The sequence below is a fragment of the Fukomys damarensis genome, unplaced genomic scaffold (assembly GCF_012274545.1).
Source record: "Fukomys damarensis isolate Sample0158 unplaced genomic scaffold, DMR_v1.0_HiC HiC_scaffold_29, whole genome shotgun sequence".
Taxonomy (NCBI): Eukaryota; Metazoa; Chordata; class Mammalia; order Rodentia; family Bathyergidae; genus Fukomys; species Fukomys damarensis.
The window spans coordinates 4,941,773-4,968,339 of record NW_022900941.1 but is presented as its reverse complement, the minus strand read 5'-3'; the positions used below and the strand labels follow the sequence as shown (position 1 = coordinate 4,968,339).

General features: G+C 39.4%; 1 protein-coding gene across 2 annotated transcripts in view; it reads left to right on the top strand.

Annotated features, from left to right (window-relative positions):
• Positions 1–26,567, top strand: part of Cntnap5 (contactin associated protein family member 5) — an 801,158-nt gene that overhangs the window by 637,661 nt on the left and 136,930 nt on the right. For both annotated transcript variants that reach the window (XM_010637689.2, XM_010637692.2), the window contains exon 14: positions 17,321–17,477. In XM_010637689.2, the coding sequence (XP_010635991.1) occupies positions 17,321–17,477 (157 nt within the window). The remainder of the gene's footprint in view (positions 1–17,320; positions 17,478–26,567) is intronic.

Below are 26,567 nucleotides of genomic sequence, written 5' to 3'. Positions count from 1 at the left end.
AATGGGAAATAAATATGCTTCAGGCTTTGTTAGGAGGTATTAGTTCAATGAAATTTCAATTCAATGTATACAAAATTTACAACTCAATAGGAAAGATGGGCCTTGTATTTAGTGAACAGACATAACTCAATATGAGATAGCATGCAACTATTATTTCTTGTATTATTTTAAAATTGAGACAGGGAAGTGCTTTCAATTAAAAATGTTACAGAAGACTTCTTAAGAAATAAAAGGATTTTTAAAAAGCTATGAAACAGAAGTAAAATTTATATTTATCAAAATATGGAAGGCAGAAGTCCACCATCGCTAGAGGAAAGAAATAAGTCAGCAAGGAGTCAAACAAAACAAAGCAAAAGAAGACATTTTCTCCAAAATGAGGAAACACCTGTTTGACTGAAGAATAACATATGCTAGGGGAGTAGACAAATGTGAAAATTAGCTTGGGAGCCAGGGAGCAGAGTTTTGTATTTCAGATTACAAAGGTTTGTTTGCTTTAAAATTTTTATGTGGAGGTGAGAACCATTTGAAGAGTTTGCTGCCAGAAGCACCTTAAGGGACATTCAGATGAGCAAAATGAGCCCTGGGCAGGTCGGGTTGGATTGATTGCAAGCAGGATGTATTGGTTACGTTAGCTCAGTTCCCAGCACTCACAACTTCAGGGAGCAATTTATTTGACTCACGGTTTCAGATGGTTCAGTCCATGGCCAGCTGGCTTCAAGACAAACACATCATGGTAAAAGAGTGTAGTGCAGCAAAGTAGCTCACCTCATATTGACTGGAAGCAGAGCCCTGGGCAAGGATGGCAGTGAGAGGTCTTCCCTCCGAAGGCACAACCCAGGGACTCACCTCCGGTGGGGCCCTACCTTCTAACAGCATATTAAGCTATGTGGGTCTGTGGATTAACCTGCTGATGAGCAGCATGCTTGCAGAATCTTTCCAGAAGTCTTTAAATCTAGCCATAGTGATGTTTATATTTAAGTGGCACAATGAGTTTTGACAGGATTTATGAAGAAAGAGTTCAAAGTTCAGTGGAATAAATATTGTGCATAAGAACTTTGAAAGTATTCTCTGTTCCACTTTTTTTTTTTTGTTTTTTTTTTTAGAGACAGGGTCTCACTGCAGAAATTAGTTGGCCCTGAACTCACTATGTAGACTATGCTGGCCTCAAATTCAGGCATCCTCCTGCCTCAGCTTGCTATGTGCTGGGATTACAAGCAGGAACTATCATACCTGGCTTCATATCTGTCTTGATGGTCAAAAAACATAAGGTTTTGTTGTTGTTGTTGTTGTTGTTTTGTTTTGTTTTTGTTTTTTAATATGGCACGAGACCTAGGAAAACATCAGCGAGACCAGATGCAGATGAGTATCTTCCATATACTGGTAATGATGGAGCAGTTATATTGAGTTGTCTTTCCAATTACGCAGAAAAAAATGCCCAGACTTTTAAGGGATAGATGAAATATCTATGAAGAATAACAAAGAAAAACAGCCCCCTACCAACCGCCATGCCTACTAATCAGTAAGGGGTTGGAAGACTGGTAGATATAGCTTAGTGAGTGCCTACATAGATGGCTGATAACAGAATGGATAAAGGAAAAATGCCATCATCTTCCCATGAAATCAATAAAAAATGAACATGGGAAAACCATTTGATGTGGGACTGGATGCCAATTAATTTTTCCGAGACCAGCATAGAGAAGAATTATGAGAACCTGAGCTGGGCCATTCTTTGTTTTTCTGCATCAGTACACATTCACGGCACATGCAGTTTACAGTCATCTTGCGGAGTGGGTACATGCACATTGTACAGCTTTTATTTTAAAATCCCCTTCCTCTTTGCTCCGACCTTCCTCTCTCCTCCTCTAAATCCAATTGTCTGATTGTTTGTTGACATTATTATTTTATCTTGATTTTTGCGACATATAATGTATAATCCATTGAGGTTATTGGACTCCTGCCCATGACATATCTTTAATTTACTTTTCCCCCTTCCTCCCTTTTCCCCTCAACCTTGGGTCCCTCGGAATCCCTTCTCATTTTCAAGAGATCCATCCCCTTGTCTCCTTCTATTCATCTTTTATTATTCTCTTTTTGCTTTTCTTTTCTCAAATGAGAGATACTACATGGTATGTAAGCTCAGATGTATGATTTATTGCACTCACAATGGTAAGTTCTACGTACTTCCCCTTTTCTACAAATGCCCCAAACGTGTCCTTCCTTATAGCTGAGTAGTCCTCACTGAGGCATTGCCATCACATTTTGTTTGTTGATGGATGTGTAGGCTGCTTCCAGGATTTAGCAATTATGCATTCTGCTGCTTTAAACGCTGGTATCCGTGTGTTGCTATAGCAAGATGTATTCAGCTCATTGAAGAAGATGTCTGGAAGGGGGATAGCTGATTCACAGAGAATTTCTAGTTTTACATAGTTTTTTGAGAAATCTCCATATTTACATTCCTGCTAACAGTGCAGGAGGGTTCCTTTTTCACCACAGCCACACCAGCATTTGTTATTTTTTGATTTCTTGATGATCGTCATTCTTTCTGGTGTAAGATGCAATCTGAATTTTGTTGCAATTTGTATTTTCTCCCGGGGTCACAGATTTTGAACTTTTTTTTATATATCTGTTGGCTATTTGTAATTCTTACTTTCAGAAGTATCTGTACATTGGAACTTCCCATTTCGTGACTGGATCTTTTATTTTAGGTAAGCTAATTTTTCTGAGTTCTTTATTCTAAATATTAGTCTTCTGAAGAATAGCTGGATTTTTTTTTTCATTCTCCAAATTGACTTTTTTTGTTGTTTGTTTTTTGAGACAGCGTCTCACTATGTAGTTTAGACTGACCTGGACCTCACTATGTAGCCCAGGCTGGTCTCAAACTCACAGCGATCCTCCTGTATCAGCCTCCCTAGTGTTGGAATTAAAGGCGTGCACCACCACACCCGGCTTCCAAATTGACTCTTAACTCTACTAATTGATTCTTTTACTGGGCAGAGGATTTATAATTGTTTGTAATTCCACTTGTTACCTCTTACTGTCCTTTCTTGTGCAATTGAAGTTATGTTTAGGAAATCATTTCCTACCCCATGATATCAAATGTTTTAACTATTTTATTTCCTATAAGTTCAATATTTCTGTTTTAACATGTCCATGATGGAATAATAATTCATATGTCTTGCTCCGGGTGGCTCTGAACGACCGGGGGTACTTGCATGACTGCCCCCACTGAGTGGCATAGAACAGTCCCATCAGGTGGTACCAACTACCCCCTGGATGGTCAGCCATGTGCCACTCAGTGGTTCAAACCAATGGCAATGTACTATTGTTCATTGCTTTGAACCATTTTTATTTTAGTTTAGTACATGGTGACAGAAATGGGTCGAGTTTCAATCTTTTGCCAAGAGATATCCATTTCTCCCCAACACTTTGGTTGAATAGGCTGTCTTTCCTCCAGAATATGTTTTTGGCCCCCTTTTCATAGATCAAATAGTTAAATGTATCAGGGGATGTTTCTGTGTCCTCTGTTCTGTTCCATTGATCCGCATGTCTGTTTTTGTTTTAGCACCATGCTGTTTTTATTACTGTTTTTTTTCTAGTCAGGTATAGTGATACCCTCTGCTTTGTTCTTGTTGGCCAAGATTGCTTTTGCTATTCTGGGTCTTCCCTGATTCTGTACAAGTTTTGGGCTTGTTTTCTATGTATCTGTGAGGTATACAGTTGGTATTTTTATTAGCACTGCACTGCATTGAACAGTTGGCATTTTTATTAGCACTGCATATAACTTTTTCTGGAGTATGGCCATTTTTACAATATTGGTTCTGCCCATCTAGGAGCAAGGAATATTCATGATGTGATGTGCTGTTCAATCTCTTTTTACAGAGTAGTATAATTTTCATCATAAAGGTCTTCTATTTCCTGAATTAAGTTAATTCCTAGATTTATAACTTTTCATGAATGATAATTTTTTCATAATTTCCTTCTTATTTAGTTTTTAGTTGGTGTACACTAATACTATGAGCTTTTATGTGTTGATTTTGTATCCTGCTACGTTGCCGAAGTTAGTTATTAATTCCAAGTTCTTTTGGTAGAATTTTTTGGATCTTCTATGTAGGTTCTAAAATAAAGATTATTTGAAATTTCCATATATATACATATATATACATATATATACATACATACATATACACACACACACATTTTTACACACACAAACACACACACAGATATATGGCTGGTGATAGTGGGCATTCTTCTCTTTTGCTTTTTCCTGATTTTAGAGGCATTGATTTCCTCATTTAATGTGTTGTTGGCCACTGGATTGTCATAAACAGCTTTTGTCAAATTCAAATGAGGTCCTTCTATACCAATTTTCTTTTTTTAATTAGTTGTATTGGTACATTTAATGTATAAAATTAATTTAATGTATAAAATGTAATGACATTCATTGTTGGAAATTTGTATCTTTGTATAATCAACCTTGGTTCTTATTTTTTCCCCACTCCCCTGCCCTCCCTTCCACCTATCCCTCCCTCCCTTTCAAAGAACAAGTTCTTTGATTCATTAATTCTTTGTGATTTTTAGTCTCATTTTCATGTATTTCCATTCTAATCTTTATGATTTCCCTCCTTAATTTTCATCTGGGCTTGAATTGTTATTGTTTCTCAAGAAATTTCAGATCCTTCATAAGGTTCTTTACTTGAGCATGTTCTGTTTTACTAATGTGAGCATTGAATGTGATGAATTTTCATCTTAAGACTGCTTTCATAGTGTTCGAGAGGTTTCAGTGAGATATGCAGTCAATGACATTAACTTTCAGAAATTTTAAAATTTCTTCTTGGATTTCTTGAGTGTGATATTAACTTTCCAGATGCTTCTACATTTTCTGTGATTTCTCCTGCCTTGATTTCTATTTTCATTGCCCAGTGGTCTTATAGTTCACATAAGGTGATTTTATTTTACATTTATTTAAGCAGCTTTTGTGGAGTAGCATGTAATGTATTTTGAAGAAATAGATGTGTGGTGCAGAGAGAAGTGTCTAGTCTGCGGTAGTGGGGTAGAACTATTAAGTTCATATGTTCAAGGATGTGATTTGGGTCTGATATTTCCTTATTGATTTTTTGTTTATTTATAGTTGATCTATCATTGCAGAAGTGGAGTGTTGAGATCACCCATTATGAATGTGTTGGTATTCATTTGGTCTTTATATGTGGTAGTATTTGTTCTATGAAGACATGTGACCCAGTATTTGACACATAAATATTTTGATCTCTTCTTGTTGGATTGTTCTCCTAACTAGTATGCAATGACTCTTTTCTCTCATAATGAATTTTAGCTTGAAGTTTATCATCTTTGAGATTAAAATTTCTATGCATGCTTGTTATGGGGGACCTGGTGCGTGAAATATTATTTCCCACATTTTGATATTTGGTCTGTAATATCTTTCTGGGAATGGAGGAGCTTTTCTATATTCAATAGACTGATGGATTCTGCTTTTTAGTTCAGTCTGCCAATCTGTGCTTTTCATTTGGGGAGTCATGATCATTGACATTAAGATGTGTTGATTCTTTACTAGTATTGTATATTCCTTCTCTATTGGCAACTTCTTTATTTTTCTTCTGTCATTTTTTGTCATTGATATGGCTTAATATTTTCATTTCAACTGGGTTTTCATTGGTTTCCTTCTTTTCTGTTAGGATATTCATATTTTATGGAGTGCTGGCTTAGTATTTGTATATTTCTTATATATTTTTCATAAAATGTCCTTTTTCTCCATCTATTTTGAAGGAAAGCTTTGCTGGGTTTGTTGAGTTGAAATTTGTTTTCTCTTTGGGCTTGAAATAGTACATCCCAAGTCCCTCTGGCTTTTAAATTTTCTGTTGCAAAGTCTGCTATAATTTTAATGTACTTACTCATATATGACTTTTATTTTTCTCTGACTATTTTTAAAATTTTGAGCTTCTTTGTTTGGATATCTGTCGATTTAATGAGGCTATGACTTCATGAAGTTCATTTATCATCATAATTGGTGTTTTGGAGGCTGTGCTTCCTTGTGTGTTGAACTTTTTTCTCATATTTGGGCAATTTTGTGTTCTTATTTCTGTAAACATATTAATAATTCATCCGTTTTGTCTTGTAGCTTTTCTCTAACTCCAGTTAGCATTTGGTTGGTTGTCCTACTGTCATCTACTACCTGCTGAGTGTTTTTTTCATGTTCTTTTGTTTTTCTGGGGCTTTTCTGGGTATGTCATAATTTTCCATTTTGCTCTCAAATTCAGACACTCTGTCTTCACATTGGTCATCTTTGCAATTTATGAATTCTAGACAAGGTTTTTTCAAGTATTTCTGTATAGTATCTTTTCATAGGTTTCATTTCTTTGGTAAATTTGTCATTCATGCTTTGAGCAGCTTTGGTCAGCACTTCGGATTTTTAATTTATTGCCCTGAGTCCACACTGGGAATTTTGCATGGTAATTTTATGAACATGTGGTTCTCTTTTTCTTGGAACTCATCTAGTGCCTTCATCTCTTCTCTAATCATGTCGTAGAACTCCAGTATGTGACTTTTGCTGTCCTCTCCGTTTGTGCCCCCTTGCTCTACTTTAGGAGCGTCGGGGCACCTTTAGGAGAGTTGGTTTTCTGTTGCCTTGCTTTCCTATAATCCTGTGTGTATATCTCTTTCTCATTGTTTATGACCCATAGGCAATACAGATATTGCATGGAGAGAAAACTAATTATCAACCACTACTATGCTAAATGAAGAAGCAACAGTGGCATCGAATGTCAAGTGGATAATGAGAAACTCTGCACATGAACAGCCTTTTATGAGAACAGAGAGGACTGTGGTCTTAGTGAAGAACATTAACATATACCGACTCATAGCACTTTAAACCACTCATTTCTACTTGATGTAGGCAGCAGAGCCAAAGCTCAAACAGGTCACTAGACTACATGCCTTCTGCTTCAGGACCAACCCTCTGATGGTTACACGCTCAGACCTGGCCTCCAACACAGAATACAGTCCCTGGGATCTTGGGATTACCCAGGGGATCCCATGAGATCTCGATTTCCCGGCCCCAAGCCTGTCTCCGAAGGCCATCTCTCACCCAGTGTCTGTGGTGGGTAACACTTCATTCCTGAAGTAACACTCTCCTCGTGTGTGTTGTCTCTTCCTTGATCAGATTGGCCTGTTGGTTGTGACTTCTGTTTTCCTACGCTGTGGAGACTCCAGGAATAGGAGACAGGACAGCTGGGGACAGAGCCCTGAGCTGAGCCATTATCATATCTTGAAATTATAACTGGTTGTTGCAGAAAATGAACCCAAGAAGAATGAGAGTAAGGGCCAGAGAAGAATGAGGAATAGTGGGACATATTTTTCTGGTATTTCTTTGAAAGTTTTTGAAATGATTAACAACATTAGATGCGCATTAACAGGCTCTATATTGGGCCAAGACAGAAAAGCAGAAACTACATAGCAATAAGAAATTAGCTCACTTGGGAGTTTGGTGATCTTACTTACAAATTAAACTTGATTTTTAATCTTATTTATCTTCCTGCCATTACCTTTCTTTAGCTAAAACTAATAAAACCTAATTATTTTGATAACAGGACTAAATTTAAAACTAAGTACCTGATTAATACTTAGCTATTTGAAGTGTTATCCAATAAGAATTCTTAAAAAAATAGGGTGAGGTGGCCTGACTGTGCCGAGCGAAGTTCAAACCTAGAAAGCAATGACATTAAAATGCTACAAAGTGAAATTTCAGTGTTGCTTGCTGAGTTTGATTGAAGGAGAATATCTAGGCTCTGACTTTCTGATTGTCTGGAGGAGGCTCCATGAATCTGTGTTCTAGTCCGGTGGAGAGAGGGTGCACTTTGAGAAGCACAGATAGGAAACTAGTACAGAGAAATTTCAGTTGCTTCCTGGCTATGTAATTAGTCTACTATTAGGTAGATATTGAAAAATGCTACAATAGTTCAGGCAAATTTGACTTGTTTTAGAAGCAGTGACACTTATTTGAATATTTCTGTGGGAATTTTTTGGAGTATTTTTGTTACTTTGTGTATTTAACTCAGATTAAAAGACAGATCCTTGTAACTGGGCAGATGCTGCAGGTAGGAAAATTCCCAAGACAATTGAAGATATACACTCAAGAAAGACCTACAGTGTTGCAGATGGTGTTTTTTTTTTGTTTTTGTTTTTGTTTTTTTTTTTGTATACTATTATAACACTGATTCAAGAAAAATTGCTCTGAGGACCTTTGGTACCCTTTTATTTCTATATGTTTTAAGGTGTTATATATTATAGGAAAAACATTATTGAGACTTGGAGCCATATGATCTACAAATAGTTTTGCCTTCCTGTTTTTAATCTCAGGGAAATTATTCATTCTTTGTTAGTTTCAATTTGAGTTACAAAATGAGTTGTCAAAGAAATTTGAACTCATTCAAGTTGTGCGAGCCTCGTTTTGAATTATAATGGTAATGAATGCCTATTTTTTATCCCACTGTCTGAAAAGCAGAAATGGCTGGCGTATTCATAATAAGAATAACTTTAGGTTTTCCTCCAGAACTGTACTTTTCTTTCAACATTAGTTACGTCCCTCTTGACTTTCACCTATTGCTTGAATTCTACTTCAAATTTATTTCATTCTACTTACGTTAAAGCTGCTGTTTGATTTTTATCCATCATGAGAGACGATGACGGGGGAGCTCATTCCTGCTTTGTTTAGTAAATGCTCAACTTGCAAATGAGGTCCATTCTGGGGGGATGCAAGTCAGATCAGTTTGTAGGCCTCCATGTGCAGTGTAAAGCATAAAAATCCTAAACACAGGCACAAAAATATTGTAAATAAGCTATTTTTACTTTCACAGTTCCCTTAAAATGGTAGGGCAGACACAGGAGCTTCCTCCTGGATTTGTTCCCGTCTAGGAATGTTCAAAATGTGCAGTCCACTCACATCTGTGAAAGTTCGCAACTCAAACGTTCATAAGTTGGGGACTAAATGAGTCAAGTATCTTTTCTATTGTACATGATTTGGGACATTTTGTTAAATATCTGACTGAACTACTACTTGGACACTTTATGTATGGTTATCTGTTCTTGGCCAACTGTAAAATAAGCACTTGTTCTAAGGCAGCACAGGTGTCCTCTGGGCTTGCTGCTAACTGAAAAGACACTGGATGTCCTCAGAGGGGCATAAAATATTAGCAATAAGAATAGAGTTATATATCATTCAGTAACATGGTATGTTCTAACAAGCGTGCTATTAAGTTATTTCATTATTGTATGAATATCACAAAGCATACTTTACAAATTAAGATGGATTCAAAGTCACCAGATGACTCAAACTTTACTATTTCATTGTTGTGTATGTGGGCCATCACTGAACAACATGTCTTCCTATAGCACACAGCTGTCTATATGGAAATTAGTGATATCTTAATTATATATGTCGGGTGATCAAAAATACAATGAATGCTTAAAGTTTTAAAAATGTATTACTGAGCCACGCATGGTGGTGCATGCCTGTAATCCCAGCACTCAAGAGGCTGAGGCAGGAGGATCACCTCAGGCTAAAGGCACATCTGGACCACATAGTGAGTTTCAAGTCCAGCATTAGCTATGTAGTGAGATCCTGTCTCCAGAGAAATGTTTTACAATCAAATAAACGTCCCCATGAATCCCCTTCAGAACTCTTCCTTTTGCCTCATGCACACTCACTAATCTTGCCTTTCTTGTCAATTTCTAAAGCAGTTCTGTAAGTAGTAATTTGTAAGTATCTTTATAATGTCTGGTAAAAATATAATAAATACTGCTGCTGAGTGCCATCCAATGCTATTCAACAACATTGGAGGCACTGATATTTATTCTTGTGTGTCTCATTCTTTTATTTAATGTTAAGGTCACAATGTGCATCCATTTATATATAAATAACTAAAATGTTTCTTTCTTTATAGCAGTATAGTACTCCATTGTGCATAAATACATCTTCTTTATTCACTCATCTGCCGGTGCACTTACAGTCACTTTTTAAGATCTAGCTATGAGTCGTGCTGCTATAAACCTGGGTATTCATGGATCGCTATAATATGTTGTCTTCAACTCTTTCAGAAAGATACCCAGAAGAATAGCCTGTTCAAATGAAATTTATCTGTTATTCTCACATGATCTTAAATAATACCTCGAAAAGTAAGACACTCTGGCAGATCATGGTAGGGAGTTGTTCAGAATGGAACGATACCGTGTGTGGTCTTAGGAAAAATGGGCCTTGAGCCCAGCTTTTTCAGCAATTAGCTTGTGACTTTGAGCAAATCATTTAACCTTGCTTGACTTCTTCATTATAAATCTTCAGGAAAGTGTCAGTATTAAAACTGGTACTATGTTCTCCCACAGAATCCTAATGCAAATAGAATCACTTAAGTTACTTCATGTCATCCGTTCTTTCTCTAACACAGAGGATTGCCATGGCATACCCTATGGGGTTGTTTCACTCCATCTGTAAATGACCCAAGCACAGGGACTTTTATCACTTGTTTTGAGAGGCAGTATCATTAATCTTTTCTGTTCCTCCCTCTCTCTTATAGGTTCACTCCATTAAGTAGACAGAAGAGAACAATGAGCAACATTATAAAAATGTTAATTCCTAATGTCACTGACTGGCTCTTAATCACACACTATTAGACACATGCTCTGATTTAAGGATCCTGACTGGCAAGTTGTAAGAATGTGATTGGCTGTGATGAATATCTGCCATTATTTTCTGATACAGATGAGGTTGTTTTTCTATCAAGCTGTTTCCTCACATATAATATTCCATGAAGAAATAAAAGTATATGAAATACTTTCTTCAGTGGACAAAGTCTCCTTTCCTAAACCCGTATATTGATGATCTGCCTTAGCTCATATGAACATTTGACTGTAATCACTGGTGATTACTTGGCCTTGGAACTTTGATGGTGCCTTTTTCCACTCTTATTTTTACATCCACACAACACATCTCCAGGATCGGTGACTTAAAACACGTTCAGTGGATGCAGAAATCTCATAAATCCAAATAGCTGCTTTCCAGAAAGACTATGGTGGAAGTCGGATCCCCTGGCTCTGTGGCTTTAACTCTCACAGACGCCCCCTTCACCACACTGTTCGCTGAAGCTGCTTTGTCTCAGGGTCCGCTCAAAGCCACCATCGCAGAGAGAACTTGTAAGGCTGACAGGCAAAGTCAGACTTTCTCACTCTGCGCCTCTCCAACAGTTTGCTAACTTTTATTTCACTCTGAATTTTATTATTCATAGTTGTGTATGTGGCCTTCTAACTATTATGAGCCGCTTTCAGGCAACAAAAGCTTATTGAAATTTATATCACTGATGTATCACAGCAAGACCTTTATACAGCATAGAATTAAGGAATCATTGGATCCAGTGGCTATACATGTAATTTATATCATATCTTTTATATTATTTTCTGAATTATTTGTTATGCATACGTAAATACATACATACATAATTTTTTATTTTGCACCTTCCTGTAGGTAGAAGCTGTGAGGAGAGCCAGATCTGGCTAAGGACAGGCTATACTTTAATGATCAGACAAGGGAATTGTTCCTTCTATAAAATTCTAGGGAGAGTTTCTAAGTGAACACGTGGGTGGGGGAAACTGCTGTGTAAAAAAAAAAAAATGACACCAGACCATCCAGCCTGGGATGAACTGCTCTGAAGACTAACTGCAGAGAGAACAAGTACCATACTTGAAAGGGACAAAGGCAGACGTGGAAGGGAGGGCCCTGCTGCCCATTCCTGGGGCTGGGTTGGAACTCCCGGTGACTTCCTGTAAGGGGAAGGAGGGAGAGGAGGAGAGGAAGCCGGAGGAGGTGTCAGGATGACTTCAGTGAGGTCTAAGTGCAGGTGGTAACATGTGTGCGTGGGACGCTAGAAAATTAGAGGGATGAAAACAGAGTTGACGTCTTCTTTTATTTCCTTCATCCGCGTGTCTATCTCTGTTTCATTAGTATCGTTTTTGCAGTGTACAAGGACTGAAAAATTGGCACGCGTACGTAACACAGCTCCATTGCTCTTTCAGACCCTTTCCCACCCCTCCGTCCTACTCCCTCCAACTCCTGAGTCCCTTTTCCATTAGAGAAAGATCTCTCCCTACTTCCTATTATCTATTTTTATTTTTGTTCTTTATAATTTGGCTTCTCCTAGAAGAGAAATAAGTGAGGATGTGATTTTCCGTCTCCTCTCCCTCTCCCTCCTCCTGCTCCGCTTTCCCTCTTATATCTTTCTCCTCCTTTTCTTTATCCCCCACTTACAATTCCCTCCAAAACTCGTAGTGTCTTTATAATATGTTTTATAACATGCAGCTTTTAACTTTTTATTTCCATCTTACCTTGGCTCCTATTTGAGAGTCCTTTTCAGAGGCTGTAGTGCAAGGTTATACTGACGATCATTTGACAAATAAGAAGCTGTGGTTGGACGTCTAAGGGCCAGGGATGTAGCTCAGCAGGGCCACTCCTGCCCCGCAAGCTCAACGTCCTGAGTTTGATTCCCTCTACCACAAATACAATTTAAAAATAAAAGGAAAGTAAGACATATAAGAAGTTTTACCAGTAAAGACGGTGACGCTAAATGGTAGCGGTCTTTGGTTTTTCCCATGCACCAATCAAGAGGGAAAGAGCTGAAAAAAGTTCGCTGAAAATGAGATTTATGGACAAATCTGTCTACTGCACTCATGCAGTCTGCTATGCTTTGTGGATTAAATAATGTTCAGTTTTAACTTGTTTGCCAAATACTGTGGTGAGTTTAACATTCAGAAAACAATTTGTATCCCAAAAATATTGACATAAAAATTGAGTTAATACTCAGGGCAACATTACAATTTTTGGTTTGTGTTCACTTTTCTCTTTCTTCTTTTTAATCACATGTATTGATTGTGCATAGTGACGGGTTTCAGTGTGATATTTCCATCCATGCATGCACGTCGTGTGCTTGGATCAAATCCTGTCTTCATCTACCCTCCGTCTCTGCTCCTGATATCCTTCCCAACTTCTAGTAACTACTATTTTGTATTAAATTGATATTTTTGAGCTTCTATATTTTAGAATGACTGTACAGTACTTTTCTTTCTGTGTCTGGTTTATTTCAGTTAACATAATGTGTAGCTCTAACATGCCGCCCCACTTTTGAGTGTACATCCAACAGAAATGAAATCAGCATACAAAAGAGGTACTTTCATGACTATTTGATTGCGGCATTATTCACAAAAGCTAAGTTTAGAATCAGACTGTGTTCATCAAGAGATGACAGGTTAAAAAAATGAGATATGTACTACAGTGGAGCATTATTCTGCCGTGAAGAAGAATGAAATCAATTCACAGCAGGATAGAAGGAAGGGTGCTTTTCATGTGATGAAAGGTCACGCCCCATCCGAGTTATTTCCATGAAGCTTAGGGTGAGGTGATTCTGAAGAGATCCTAGCACACAATACCAACATTCCATTCTTCTATAGGTTATTATTGTGTGCATGTGTACTGGGTCAGAGATGTTTTTTAATCACATTGTCATTATTTTAGTAAATGCAAACAAATTGCCACTTAAATTTTCCCTATTTATTTTTCAAAAATTAATCCACCCATACATGGTTTGCTGAAAGCCTCTGCATTTTCCCTAAAAGCGGAGAAGCGGTGTAACCCAGGGTTTAACCACCTAGGTAAGGACCTGCTTATGTGCAAACCCTAATTCTGAACTTCCTGTCCTGTGGCCTGGAGGCACTATTTCCTCTTTCTTTGCTTCATTTTTTTTAATGTAAAATGGGGAGTACTTTTGCTTTCCAGGTAGGGTTCTGAGGATTAAACGATTAAATGGATGAATACACGAGAAACATTTCCAAACACTGTCAGTGACCAAGAGCACAGTGATGTTTCCTATTTTCATTTTGACTAACCCATAGAGTAAATTTTGCTGGTCTTTGTTTTGGTGATATACGAATAGGACACAAATAAAGGACAAATGATCACACTCTATATTGGTTTACTGTGCAAGCTCTAAGGCTGATGCTTTTTCAGGATGGTTGCTAAAAATCACTATATATGGGGATTTTCAGAACTGAGATTGTACGCATGGAGTGATATAACGATAATTCCCAATGCATAAAATTCATACATATTAGAGAAATTTCACAAGTGTCTTTTCTATATCCTATGCCCTTATTGACAATTATCTTAGGGTTGTTCTGGTAGATTTCGATAAAAATTGTGAAGCAGATGAGTACATCACTGCTAGTCATCCCAATGACATGAGTCAGTGCTGGATGAGGACAGTAACAAGCCAGCTGCTGCTTTTATTCCTGCTGGCAGACACCTTAGTTGCAGGCTTATGTGGAGCACAACAGGTCCACTCCACCCAGTGATGGTCTGCATCACTGCTGGCTGTTGGTCCTCATTGGCTTTTGATCTCTGGAGCTGCTACGCGCAGATGGCTGACTGTTCATTGTTGTTTCTTCCAAACGGACCTCTCTGGCCACGGGATAAAAATCCCAAGTAGATTTACAGGATTTGTGTGCCCATAATACATGAGAAATAATTCATGACCCTGTCCACAGGACTGCCAAAGGGAGTTTTTATTTTGACAGGCTCTGTGCTGCAGCACCATAGGCTCCATAGACAAGAGGAAGCCCTCCTAGGTTAAATCCAGAAGTGGAGAGGAGTGTTGTTTATATAGCAGCCTCTTCCCTGTGCTAGTGAACGGCAGGGCAGAAGGCAGGGAATCTTCTAGAAGGCTTGCTGTGAAGGTTGGGTATATAAGTAAGGGGCCCAGATTCCTCAGTCCCTGACAGGGGGTCCACTCCCTTCTTCAAATAGACAAGGTTTTGAAGTGGTGGGAGCCGGGAGCCCACCATTCTGATGACCTTGCCGAGCTCATGCTGGAATGGAGAGTGGTAGGTTTATTGCCAGGAAGGACACTGAAATGAGTTGTTCTAGCCCACTGGGAGGTAGAGAAGGGACCACAGCACTTAGCCAAGCTGTACCCACCTCACAGCAAACATTAGAGTCATCAGTCTCACCCTGATGGCCTTGCCAGCCCTCCAAGATCTTGAGGGCAGCTCCTGGGAGCTCCTGGTGTACGTGCCCAGCACTCTGCATCTCTTCCCTTCTGTGGGCTCTGTCGTGGAGGCGCCCCGTACACGTAAGTACCTGGCTTCTGGGTTCCATACAGAAACACTCTTTCCTTGCTAATGAGCTTTCCTCTGGACTCTTGGATGGGTCACACGCCCAACAAAAACTGGTAAAATTTCTAGGAGCAATGGTGTCCACTAGAAGGTGTCTACAAATCAGTGGTCCAGGACTTAGACCATTAGCAATGATGCTGTTGTTCTGCTCACAACGTCAGTGAGTAGTGTATGACCAAAAATAAGCCATGGTACCATTCAACTTTACTCTGGGGTCTATTTACTGTGTTCTGCGGTGAGCTTCCCAGACGGTGCTGTAGGAGGAAGAGGTGGGCAGATTTTTCCCATTCTCAGATGCAAGGCCAACACTGGCGAATGTATTCAGAATGTAAATGAAATCGCTTCATTAAGCATGGTATGACTCAGACTCACACTCCGGCATGATCTGTTTAGACATACTACTGACAGTGCTGTGTGCGTTGAACTCATCAGCATTCTTAGGCTTCTGGAGCACAGCTCACCTGGAGAGTGATTTGGAACAAGGAAATTTATTATTGTTTAAAACTAAACAGATCTGTAGCATTATTCTGAGAAGGAAAACACTGGTAAAGGAACCTCTGTAACTAGATTTCTAGACTGGCTGATAGTGAAGGGAGGTGGACTATTTTCGGCAGGTGCAGTGTTAAGCTGGAGTGAGTTGAAACTTTCAGCCTGTCTGCTCTGTGAAGCAACATCCCCAAAATAACCAAGATGTCCATAGACCCTTCACCATGTTCTTCTCCTTACCTACACATTTTTGAAAATTCCTAATTGTCTTTTCTCTCCATCCTCATGGCAATGACTTCCAAGGAGACTTTCACAGAGGGTGCAATTCAGAGAAAACTCTGAAGCGCTATTTGTATATAGGCGCTATATACTTTTGAGTAAGGATTTGGACACACAGTCAAATCCTGGTCAGGCAAGATTTCAATCTTACAGCATCTTCAGATAACTAGTAATTAATTATTCTACTTTTAAAAGGGTAAATCATAAAGAAATGGTCTTTAAATACTTCTTTAATTTGTAAAATAAGCACATTCAATACCCTATTATATACCAAACAGAACAAAACAAATAGCAATTACAGAACTGAACAAACAACTACCACCATGCAACCTAAAAGTGTAAGACGCACTCAGGTCCATCTATTCTTTTCGTTTTAGATACAGTCTCATTTTCTCAATGATCATTTTAACCTAATGAAATTGCTCTTAACTATGAAAGAAACTCAAATAAATTTTTACAATCTGTAAAGAAAGAAATTAATAGCTGCAAAACTCAAAACTGGTTTTCTGTTAACAATATCAACTGCAAATTGCAGATAGCATATCAGCTTTGAATGTCATAAATATGAACCTCAGAAGGGTTGGCTTGGCCAACACATTGTTGAGTTTTAAAATGCTTTAGTTTTCTCCTCAAATCTATAAACTTGAAATTTCACAACTCTTTTCTCTCTCTCTCTCTCTCTCTCTCTCTCTCTCTCTCTCTCTCTCTCTCTCAAAAAATACCACATTGTTATGAAGGACTACTTGAATCATGACAAAGTCCATGGGAGCCAGGTTGGAGCCCCTCTTTGCTGGGCCTGCATTCTTCTTTGCTCCTTAATCTTTACCTTCCTTGTTGTCTACAGGAGACTGAGGTCTAAAGTTAGGATAATTTTGGCTGTGTTGGTGGTGTTTCTTTGGTAGTTCTAAGATATTTTCATATGCATATCTTTTTTGTTGTTTCTGTTTATATAAAAACCAGCCTGATGGACTTAGTTGTGATCCCTGGGACTTGGAGTTTGTGGTCCTGCCCCTGAGCTCTGTCATGGATCAGCATTCCATGACGTCTATACTTGGAAAAGAATATTGCTTAATCTGTGCGTATGTGTGTGTAGTGTGTGTCTGTGTGTGGATACACAGACAGAAGTGGAAGGGAGGAGGAATGAGGCTAGGGAGGGGTGGAGAAAGGGGAGGAAGAAACAGAAGAGCAGAAGAAATCAAGGGAAGGGAAAAGAAGGAAAGGAGACATCATTTCTCTAGAGAGAATGCATTGTGGAATGAATATCTTCAGGATGTTTCATCTCAGTTTCTGTTTCAGCTTGCCCCAGTGACCTGTGAAATGTCTCCCCTTTCAGATGGAGCCCCATTTACCTGGTGGATTGGAAGGTCCAATGAGAAGCACCTGTACTGGGGAGGCTCTCTTCCTGGGGTCCGGCAGTGTGCATGTGGCCTCGAGGAGAGCTGTCTGGACATTCGACACTTCTGCAACTGTGATGCTGACAAAGACGAATGGTAAGAGGACCCCCATCTTTCCACAGTCCTGCAGGAAGTACACTCACTGATGCATGAAATTTCCCTCAGAGACAGAAGTGTGTGGATGTGAAATTTAACATGAATTAAGACTCCGTGATGACTGTGATTGTTTTTAATTTTAGCAATGGCCATTTCTCCTGCTTTTAGAGCCATTAGTGAGGTTTGTAACGTGAAGGCATGAGGCTGTAACATCACCTCCTTGTAATTCAAGCCTTCCATTTCTAGCAAAAGATTGAAATGCAATATTAAGCATTAAGAATGACCAAATGTGGGGCCAGGGATTTAGCTTAGTGGTGCTACCACCTGCCATGCAAGTGCAAGGTCCCAAATTTGATCCCCATTACAATAAAAAAAAAAGACTGACCAAGTGTTTCTATAATGGTTAGAGTATATGTCTATTGAGAGAGAGAGAGAGAGAGAGAGAGAGATAGGAATGTATAATTATAAAGATAAATTTTCTTTCTTCTCCCCTTAAAGTTTTAGTCCCTTTAGTACTGATAAAAAATACAGTAAAGGGAATTCATATTTATTGATAATCTAATGAATCCTCACTAAAATCTTCGCATTCTTTTTTTTCCAATTTTTGCATCTAGAAGTTGAAAAATCTCTAGAGGAGTTAAATAAATTTTGTTCACGTTTATGAGTGCTGATTTTGTGATAGATTCAAAATGTGAACTTGGGTCCATCTAAAGACAGTCTTTCATATTCTTCAAGCCCAATTTATTTCTGTAAAGTGAGGCTTAAAGTTCTCGTGACCATTACATCAATGTTTTCTTTGTTGTTCAGCGATACTGCTTTTTTTTTCACTGACTTGAATATGAAAATATACACAGAACATTTCTATGTGTGCTTCGCTTTTTACTTAGTTTAAGGTTTATAGTTTGGGCTAGTGCAATTTTGCTTACTCCATGATAAATTTAAGGATTCCTAGGTCAAGTTGCTCTCAGCCCACATAAAATTTCTTTTGAGTGCAGTCATTTTAAAATTTTTTTTCACTGATCAAATTGTTACCAGCAGGGACTGAACTGGAAGGTTTGCTCAAAACCTCAGTTAAACAAAGAGAGGAACAGACCTGGAGCTCCTCTAGGTTCCAAAAGAATTGGAGCACAACTTCAGGGTCCTAAGGGCTGCTTGGGCCACTGCTCAAATTACCTGGGTGACTTCTCACCGTGTTCCCTTTGTATGGGTAAAGTCAGGTGAACTTGACTGGAGCCAGATTATACCCCTGTCTTATGTGAACCCTACCTTGGACTACAGTACTTTCTAACACAGCATCCTAGGTGCCTGCTAGTCAAATTTAAGCTGGGTCCTGGACGAAGAACACATCTCTTGAACATTATATCTCTCTAGACCTGTTCCTGGAGCAGTAGACATTTAATGGTAGTTAGTTGAACAGCTGAATTCAGAAAATCTTTGGTTTGAGGAATCATCACAGAATAGTATCTAGGAGCTTGGGAGATATGTGCAAAACTTTACATATGTTACCAGGAAAATACATTTCAATTGTCTGTTCCCAGCAACCTAGCTCACTTATTATGTATGATTGAAAAATACAGCGAGTGTTTAAGAAAATAAAAATTATTGCAGTGAAAGACAAATTGTCATTAGTCCTTCTCAAAATACTCCTCTTCCCTTAGGACATGCGTTCCATCACTCTTGCCTCTTTATGAAGCAGTTCTTTTAAAGGTCCTCTTTTATATCTTTCCATGTGTTATCTTGGCTCCATTAATGTTCTGATTGAGTCTGAAATACCTTTCGTGTTCATTTTGACTATGGAGAAAAGGCAGAAGTCACATGGCGCAAGATCCAGACACAACATACTGTCTTTATAAGCCTGACTTCCCACTGGATAGAACTCAGCAGCAACAGTCATATTTTTAATCACATCTCACAAAGAAACCAAACTGAACTTCTGGAACTTCTCCAGAAAGTGGCAAGAGCAATGGAATATTTTTGAAGTGAGCAGAAGTCTTTTGAGGGGGATTAATTATGATGTATCTTTTATTGTGTTACTTTTAAAAATTTAAACATTCACCATATATATATTGACCACACCTTGACTTTCTTGGATTCATAAATTTACTTTTGCAGTGAATGGTTGTAGTGAATGATTTCATAAATTTGCAAATTTATTGGCTGTATTGGGAACTTGATTGTTTGTGGTGTACATAGCTTATTCGGGAGGTTAGGAGCAAGGTGAAAGTTGCAGATGGTTTTTCCTTTCATGTAGTATTTTTCTTACTGAGCATTACCTCGGTGCTTCCCCTTCTCAGGAAGCAAGTGGCCAGGTCCTGATTTACTGCCCCGTGAAGGGCAGTGGATTTCCATCACACACACTCATGTGGAACCACATTGCGGAGTCTTGTTTCCGTCTTTCCCTCAAAGCCCAGCACATAGGTGGGGCTTCTGGGAGGTGGCTGGATCCAAGGAAGGTGATGCTGGGATTATAGGTGCTCCACCCGGGGTGTGAGTGGCACCACCCAAAGGGCAAGTAGCCTGGGTGAAATATACAGGTGAGCTTGGCTGCGGCTGATGCTTCACTGCTTTGCTACTTTCTGTCTGCCAAGAGCTGTTTATCATCTGTGGTGCCCCTCTGTCTTGACAGCCTGCCTTGAAGACAGACAACTATACGCTAAACACTAAAGAAATGTGAGGTAGATAAACCTGTCCTCCTTTAACTTTGGGTATCCGATATTTTGTATCAGCAATGAGAAGAATAACAAGACAGGTTTTGATACCAGTGGTGGGATCCTCCTGTGACTGTACCTGACCATGAGTTCAGGAACATTTGCCACTCACCTGTGGGAAGAGTTTGGAAAAGTTTGGCAACACCGACTGAAGAGCAGCCATATGAGAGTTTTCAGAGTAATCGTGGCTTGGATTAACCTCATTGGCTATGACACTGCCATTCCACAAAGCTAGTCCTGTAATACTTTAAGCTGTACGTGACAGGAGATCACAGCTCAGAATCCAGAATAATGGTAGAATTGTATCTGGCAAAGACCAAGCTCAGGAGGTTTCTGCTGTGGAGAAGGACTGCCTGGGCTGATCAACTCAAACCACTTGTGCTATGCGTTAGCAGAAAATTTGTCAGCAGTTTGATCTTGTCCATAGATTTTACCTGAGACTGAGATTAAGGGCAGCAAGCTAATTAATCTAGCAGAAGAAATTTCATGGCAATCTAAAGTTGAGGTTGTGGCAGGGCTACTGTTGTTGCTTTTAGTCACGGGCAATCAAGAGCAGAGTCCAAAAGAATGATTTCAAACATTGTGAGTATGACCGGAAAGAAAGTTCTGGTAAAAATACAGACTACAAGGAAAGAGGACATGAGAACTTGATTGGCGCCAAGGAGCAGGACAATAGAAAAGATGGCCTGAGGACATAACAAGAACCAGCAAGACTCAGCCTTTGCAGTCTCAAAATTGCAAAGACGAATGCCTGCTTTGAGAAAGAGAGCCCCGGAACTCCATGATCCAGAATGGTGGCAGCCTGGGGAACTTGTTCCTTGGGAGTTGGTTCCTAATCCTAAGCAATCCAGGCATTCCACTCATACAGCCAGGAGAGGAGGCAGCCTGGCTACTGCTGTAGCAGACCTTGACATCATCGACAGGTGCTGGTTCTAGGTGCACACAAAATGCAAGCGTTTTAGGGTCAATAAGACTTCCATAAAGATTTTAAAGAAGGTGTGGGAGGCCAGGCAGTGTGCCCAGAGAGGGCAGTGTGTGCAAACAAAAAAAGAAAATTTAGAAAGCTTTGGGCATGGAGCCTCATGCAAAAACCCTGTATATAAATCCACAGTACCAAACTTGTTTTATAGAAAAGAAAAAATAATTGATAACCATAGATTAGAAACTCCAAACCAAAGCAGCACATTATTCTTTAAAGATACCTTAATATGGTAGGGTAGCCATGTGAGCTATCTCCATGATTAGCTTGCATGGATGAGTGTTCCTAGTGTGCAGTCCATTCGTAACTGCAAAAGTTTGCAGCGCCAGTGTGTTTAAGTCAGGGGCTTATGGAACAACAGTTGGTGTTTATCAGTGCTAGCACTAAGGATCTTTCAAAGCAGTGATGCCCCTATCCATCATCTATTTATAGAAAATATCCAATATGAACAATTTACGATCCATTGTTCTGGAGAAACAAAATGTAATTAGGAAATTGTCTTTTTATGTTGGTAAAAGACAAAGATGTGGACAGAAGCTTCTAATACAGTGATTACCCACAAAGCTCTACGTATATATACTAAGACCAAATTGTCATGTAGCTATATACTTGAAAAATTGCAATACTGTATAGAATTCAAAGTTGATAGTGATATTGGAATTTTATATTTGTATTTATATTGTGCATATCACTTTGATTTTGACTATTATTGTATAAAAAGTATTATAATTTTACCTGAGAATCAAACTTTGGCTTCTATTTTAATTTGACTACTTACACCAAATGTATCAGACTTCCCATTGATGGGACAGGATGCCTAACATACACAGTTTACATAGGAACTGGGTTACTTGGCTCACTGTTTTGTAGGGTCAGTGCATGGTTGGCTGGCTCCAAAGCAAAAACATCTGGTGAAAGAGCATGGTGGGACAGAGCTGCTCACTTCATCACAGCTGGGTAGTGAAAAGAGAAGGAAGACCTGGAGAGAGATAAAGTATGTCCTCCAAAGGCTAGTCCGCATGATTCACCTCCTGTAACCAGACATCCAACTCCAAATAGTGCATCACTTATGGAGTTATCAACCCACGAATGCATGATGAGTATAGTACCCCATGATGAAATCACCTTTCCCAAAACCCACCTCTGAACACATATCGTGTGGGGTCATTTCAGATTAATACTAGGTTTATGGCTGCCTAATAGTAGCTGTCAGATCCAGTTAGGTAGAAAAGCTATTTGCTTCTTCATCTCCTTCATGAGTTTGATTACAGTTGTCTTTTGGGGGCTGTTACATTTCTAATAATGTAAAAAAAAAGGAATTATTCATTGTGCCTTTTTAAATTTCAGGAGATTTTTTGTTACAGAAGAAATCTAATACATATTTACTGTAAAATATTTGCAAATTACAGGCAATTTTGAACAAAAAACCCTAGAATCTCCCACTTTATGACCTCTTTGACACCTCTTAGGTCTACCTTATATATTCCTTCAGATAGTAGTGGCTGTGTGTGGTATTTCTATATGTACACATTTGCCTACCCATATACCATAGTTTTAATATACGTTTACAAAGTTGTCACTAAAAGTGAGACACTATTAAATGTATTATCCTGCAATTTGCTTTTTTCAGACAAAAATTATCTTAGAGATCTTTCTTGGCCCACTAAATCAGCATGAAATGAATGCTCCCTCCCCATGTAAATGGCTGCACAGCATCCTGTGATGTGATTATATCATTGCTCACTTGTAATTCTTCTACTATAACTATTGGAATATTGTGTCAGTGATTTTGCACTATTACAAGCAATGTTGCCATAAATAGGCTTGGGTTCTGACTTACCCTTTCTTCTGCTTTTCACACTATCGTCCTTCCTACTGAGCAGAATCCCCTCTTAGAATTCTCAAACAATGCACTTTCTGAGGCTGATGGATTCGGCCAAATTGCTGGAGGGACATTGGCTTTTGTACATACCACAAGGGATGCACTTCAGAATGGGTTGCCCTGACCTGGCAGGGGAATGGCCCTCTCCCCAGAGGGTAGTGTTGCCACAGAGACATTCAAACCTGCTTACAGTGAGAGCACAGCCACGCAGGCAGAAACTGCTGCAAGCTCCTCTTGCTCAGAATGTGCCAGAACCCAGCCTTGACCAGGTGTGGGGCAGAGGCCCGCTCAGCCGGGACTATCTGCCCTTTAGCTTCTTCGCTCAGCTTTAGTCATTTCTACCCCAGAGCTGCTTCCATGGCTAACAAGAAATAATTTCCAAAGTCTTCGTGTGTTTTTGTGAAATGTGGACTCTTTGTTATGTACAGGGAGAAGAAATAATGCTATCTCCTTTGCACATTTGCCCTTTAAATATTTTCTGAAAATGTCATGTGCTAATACATGCAATTCTCTTAGAACTCACACAACTGTAGCTATTTTGATTTGTGTGTGGGGGTGCTGGTAACATTGTCATTTTGGGGATGTACAATGCAATGAAGCTCTAAGCGCAGGTGTATTATTGTGAACATCAAATCCCACATTTGTCACTTATTAATATAAAGCCTAAATCATTTTAGCTTCCCGAAACTTCAGGCTTGCATTTTGTTAAAAAGAAAAAAATGTATGAAGAATAACTTTCTGGGAAGTACAGGCTGACTGCACACTAACTTGTGCATCTTGTAAATGGGCTTATAGCCAGTTCTCAAAAATATGTCATCATCTTTATTATATTCTTATGCATTTTCACAATATGGTAAATAAAGTAAAAGGCAGTATTTGCCTGTAGATATTAAATGAATGTCTAAGAAAAATACACATATGGGAAAAACCTAGAAGTAATAGCATGTCAACACAAAGTTAATTTGACATCAAACTCTGGGGGAGGACAGAGATGACACTGAGGAGCCCTCACCTCAAAGCGAGGTTTCTCTTTGCAAGTCTAACAATAAAAATCATCTTTTAATGGATGAGTCCACCTTGAGTAAAAATAAACCTAGAAATTGTGTAAGTGAACTATTGTGGACTGTCCCAGCTCCTGCCAAGGTGACCCAGGGGTCATCTCAGGGAGCTCAGGGCTGGAGCCTGATTGCAAATTAGTAAACTGAAACCTAATCAATTGAGCTGTGACTTATTTGAAGAAAGCCTTGTGAACAAAATGGGGATGGTCAGTCTGAGGCCCTCAAGGACAGCTCAAGGACTCAGGGCCTCAAGCTGAACTTCCAGCACCGTCCAGAGACGGTATAAATGGGAGAAATCCTAGCTCCAGCTTTCAAGGAGCTCCTCTCTGGAGATGGAGCACAGGAAATTGTGCCGTGGCCCAGCAGATGGCTCGAGATCCAGACCTGGGTTCACAGCCCCGAGCCTAGTACCAATGGTACAGCCTGAGGATGTTTGTGACTGCTTTGTTACTTCAGTTCCACCTCATGTACATGCATATTACTGTCATAACAGCCTCCTGCAGTTGCCCTCAGGATTAAGTGGGCTCGTCTGTGAAATGCGATTCCAGGAGCCCAGGGGTCGGGGAAAGGAAAAGCCCACTCCCATAGTAAGCGACAAGAATGTGAGATGCTCAGCTGCAACACCCTGCCAGCATTATGTTCGGAGAAGAGTAGGTTCAACCTCTATCTAGCATCAGCTCTCAATCCAGGTCACTTTCATCAGAAATTTCTCCTCTTTATAAAAGAAAGCTCTTATTTTAAACATGATCTTATTGTCCACTTTATTGTGTCAAATATATTGGGTTTCTTAACGGGTATAGCTCTTGGTATTCACAAGGCATTGAGTTTAACCCCAGAACTAAGCAAAGAAAAGCTAAAGCAAAGAAAATAATGGAAGGAAGGAAGGAAGAAAGACAACCATAAGAGATATAGACATCGTACAAACTTTTCGGTAGTGAAATACGACTATTGTTAACATTTTAGGACATGTTCCTGGAAGTAATAAGAATGAGAAGAGGTACAAGAGTTGAGAGATTGGAAGTATGTAGCCAGTTTAGCTGACAAGTTCTGAGGTCTAAGAGGCTTTGTGGTATCAAAATAAAATTGAGGACACAATGGTGAGCATCATGCAGTTGAAAGTAGAGATTTAAAGGTGACATTGGTGAAAGTTGTTAGTAAAGAATGAGTGACAAAGTAAAACAATGGAAAAAGTGAAGACCTGCAAGTTTGTGACCTTAGGATCTGGGTGTTCAGGGTGAGTCATTTATAAGGGATAGGAACAGAAGCAGGCGGGAAAACAGAGCTACGGGAAAATGGATGGCCAATACCTACTGGCTTCTAGAGGAGATGCTAGGTAGGCTATTGATCAATATTTAGGAAAAGTGTGTGTGGCTGAAAGAAAATACTGTAAAATTCTACAACAGAGTATAGCAAGTATGAGTTAGACACTGATCTGCTATCAGAAAATTGCCAATTTAAAGAGAGGAGTGCCGTGAGCATGAGGGAAAAAGGCCAGTCAGCTAGGTCGAGAAGGAAGAGGAAGCAGAGCGGAAAAGGCAAACATGAGAGAAAACTGACATTTCCTTTAAAAGACTGGCTCTGAAGAGAAAGTGAAAAATACCCAGATTGAGAGGTAGGGAAAAAGAAGTCTGCAGCCTGTGAGCTGAGAGAGTTGGGCTACAGGGAAAAATGGAAGGTGCGGGGTGAGGGGAGCCCTTCACTAAGGGGACATATGTTGGGAAAGCAGCAGAAGATAGGAGTCAAAACACAATAAGAGAAAACAAACAAACAAACGAAAAAGGAAATAATATTTGCTAATCTGAATAATTGAAAGAGGGAAAGACCTCAAAGGGGAAAGCATAACCTCAAATAAAGGTTGAAGAGCAAGTCAGCCAAAGTGGGTCGATGAGGACACATGGCAGCAGGCAGCGTTTTGCCTCACTGCACCCCAAGGACACACTAGGAAAGCAACGTTCACCTGTTCTCTGGCCTCTGGCTCTGGTGGTATCCCACAGTTCAGATTCAGCTAGTTCAGAGGAGATGGCATTAAACCAGTTCTGTGCCACACCCTTGCTCGTGGGACACCTTGAATTTTCTCTTCACCACGTGTTCTTTGTGTCCTGCATCTTTCTTGAGGGCCACAGGTCTACCCCATAAATCCTGTAGCCTTGTAAATAAAACAGGAAGCTGTGGGGCGATGCCAGGCCCCCTCATTCGTTCCAACAATCATGCTTCCTTTCCTTCTTTCTCTCTTGCCTTCTTTGGTACTGGGGATGGAACTCGGGCCCTTGTGCTTTGGAGGCAGCCGGTGGGACCACTGAGCTGAATCCCCGGCCCTCTTGTTTTCTTTTTAGATGTGCTTTGTTTTCACTTTAGTCTAAACCTTACTGAGCATTTCAATAACCATGTGTTAAGTCCCTACTACGTGGCAGTGAGTTAGCTAGTTTGCGTATATTATCTACTTTTATTTATACAGCAATATTC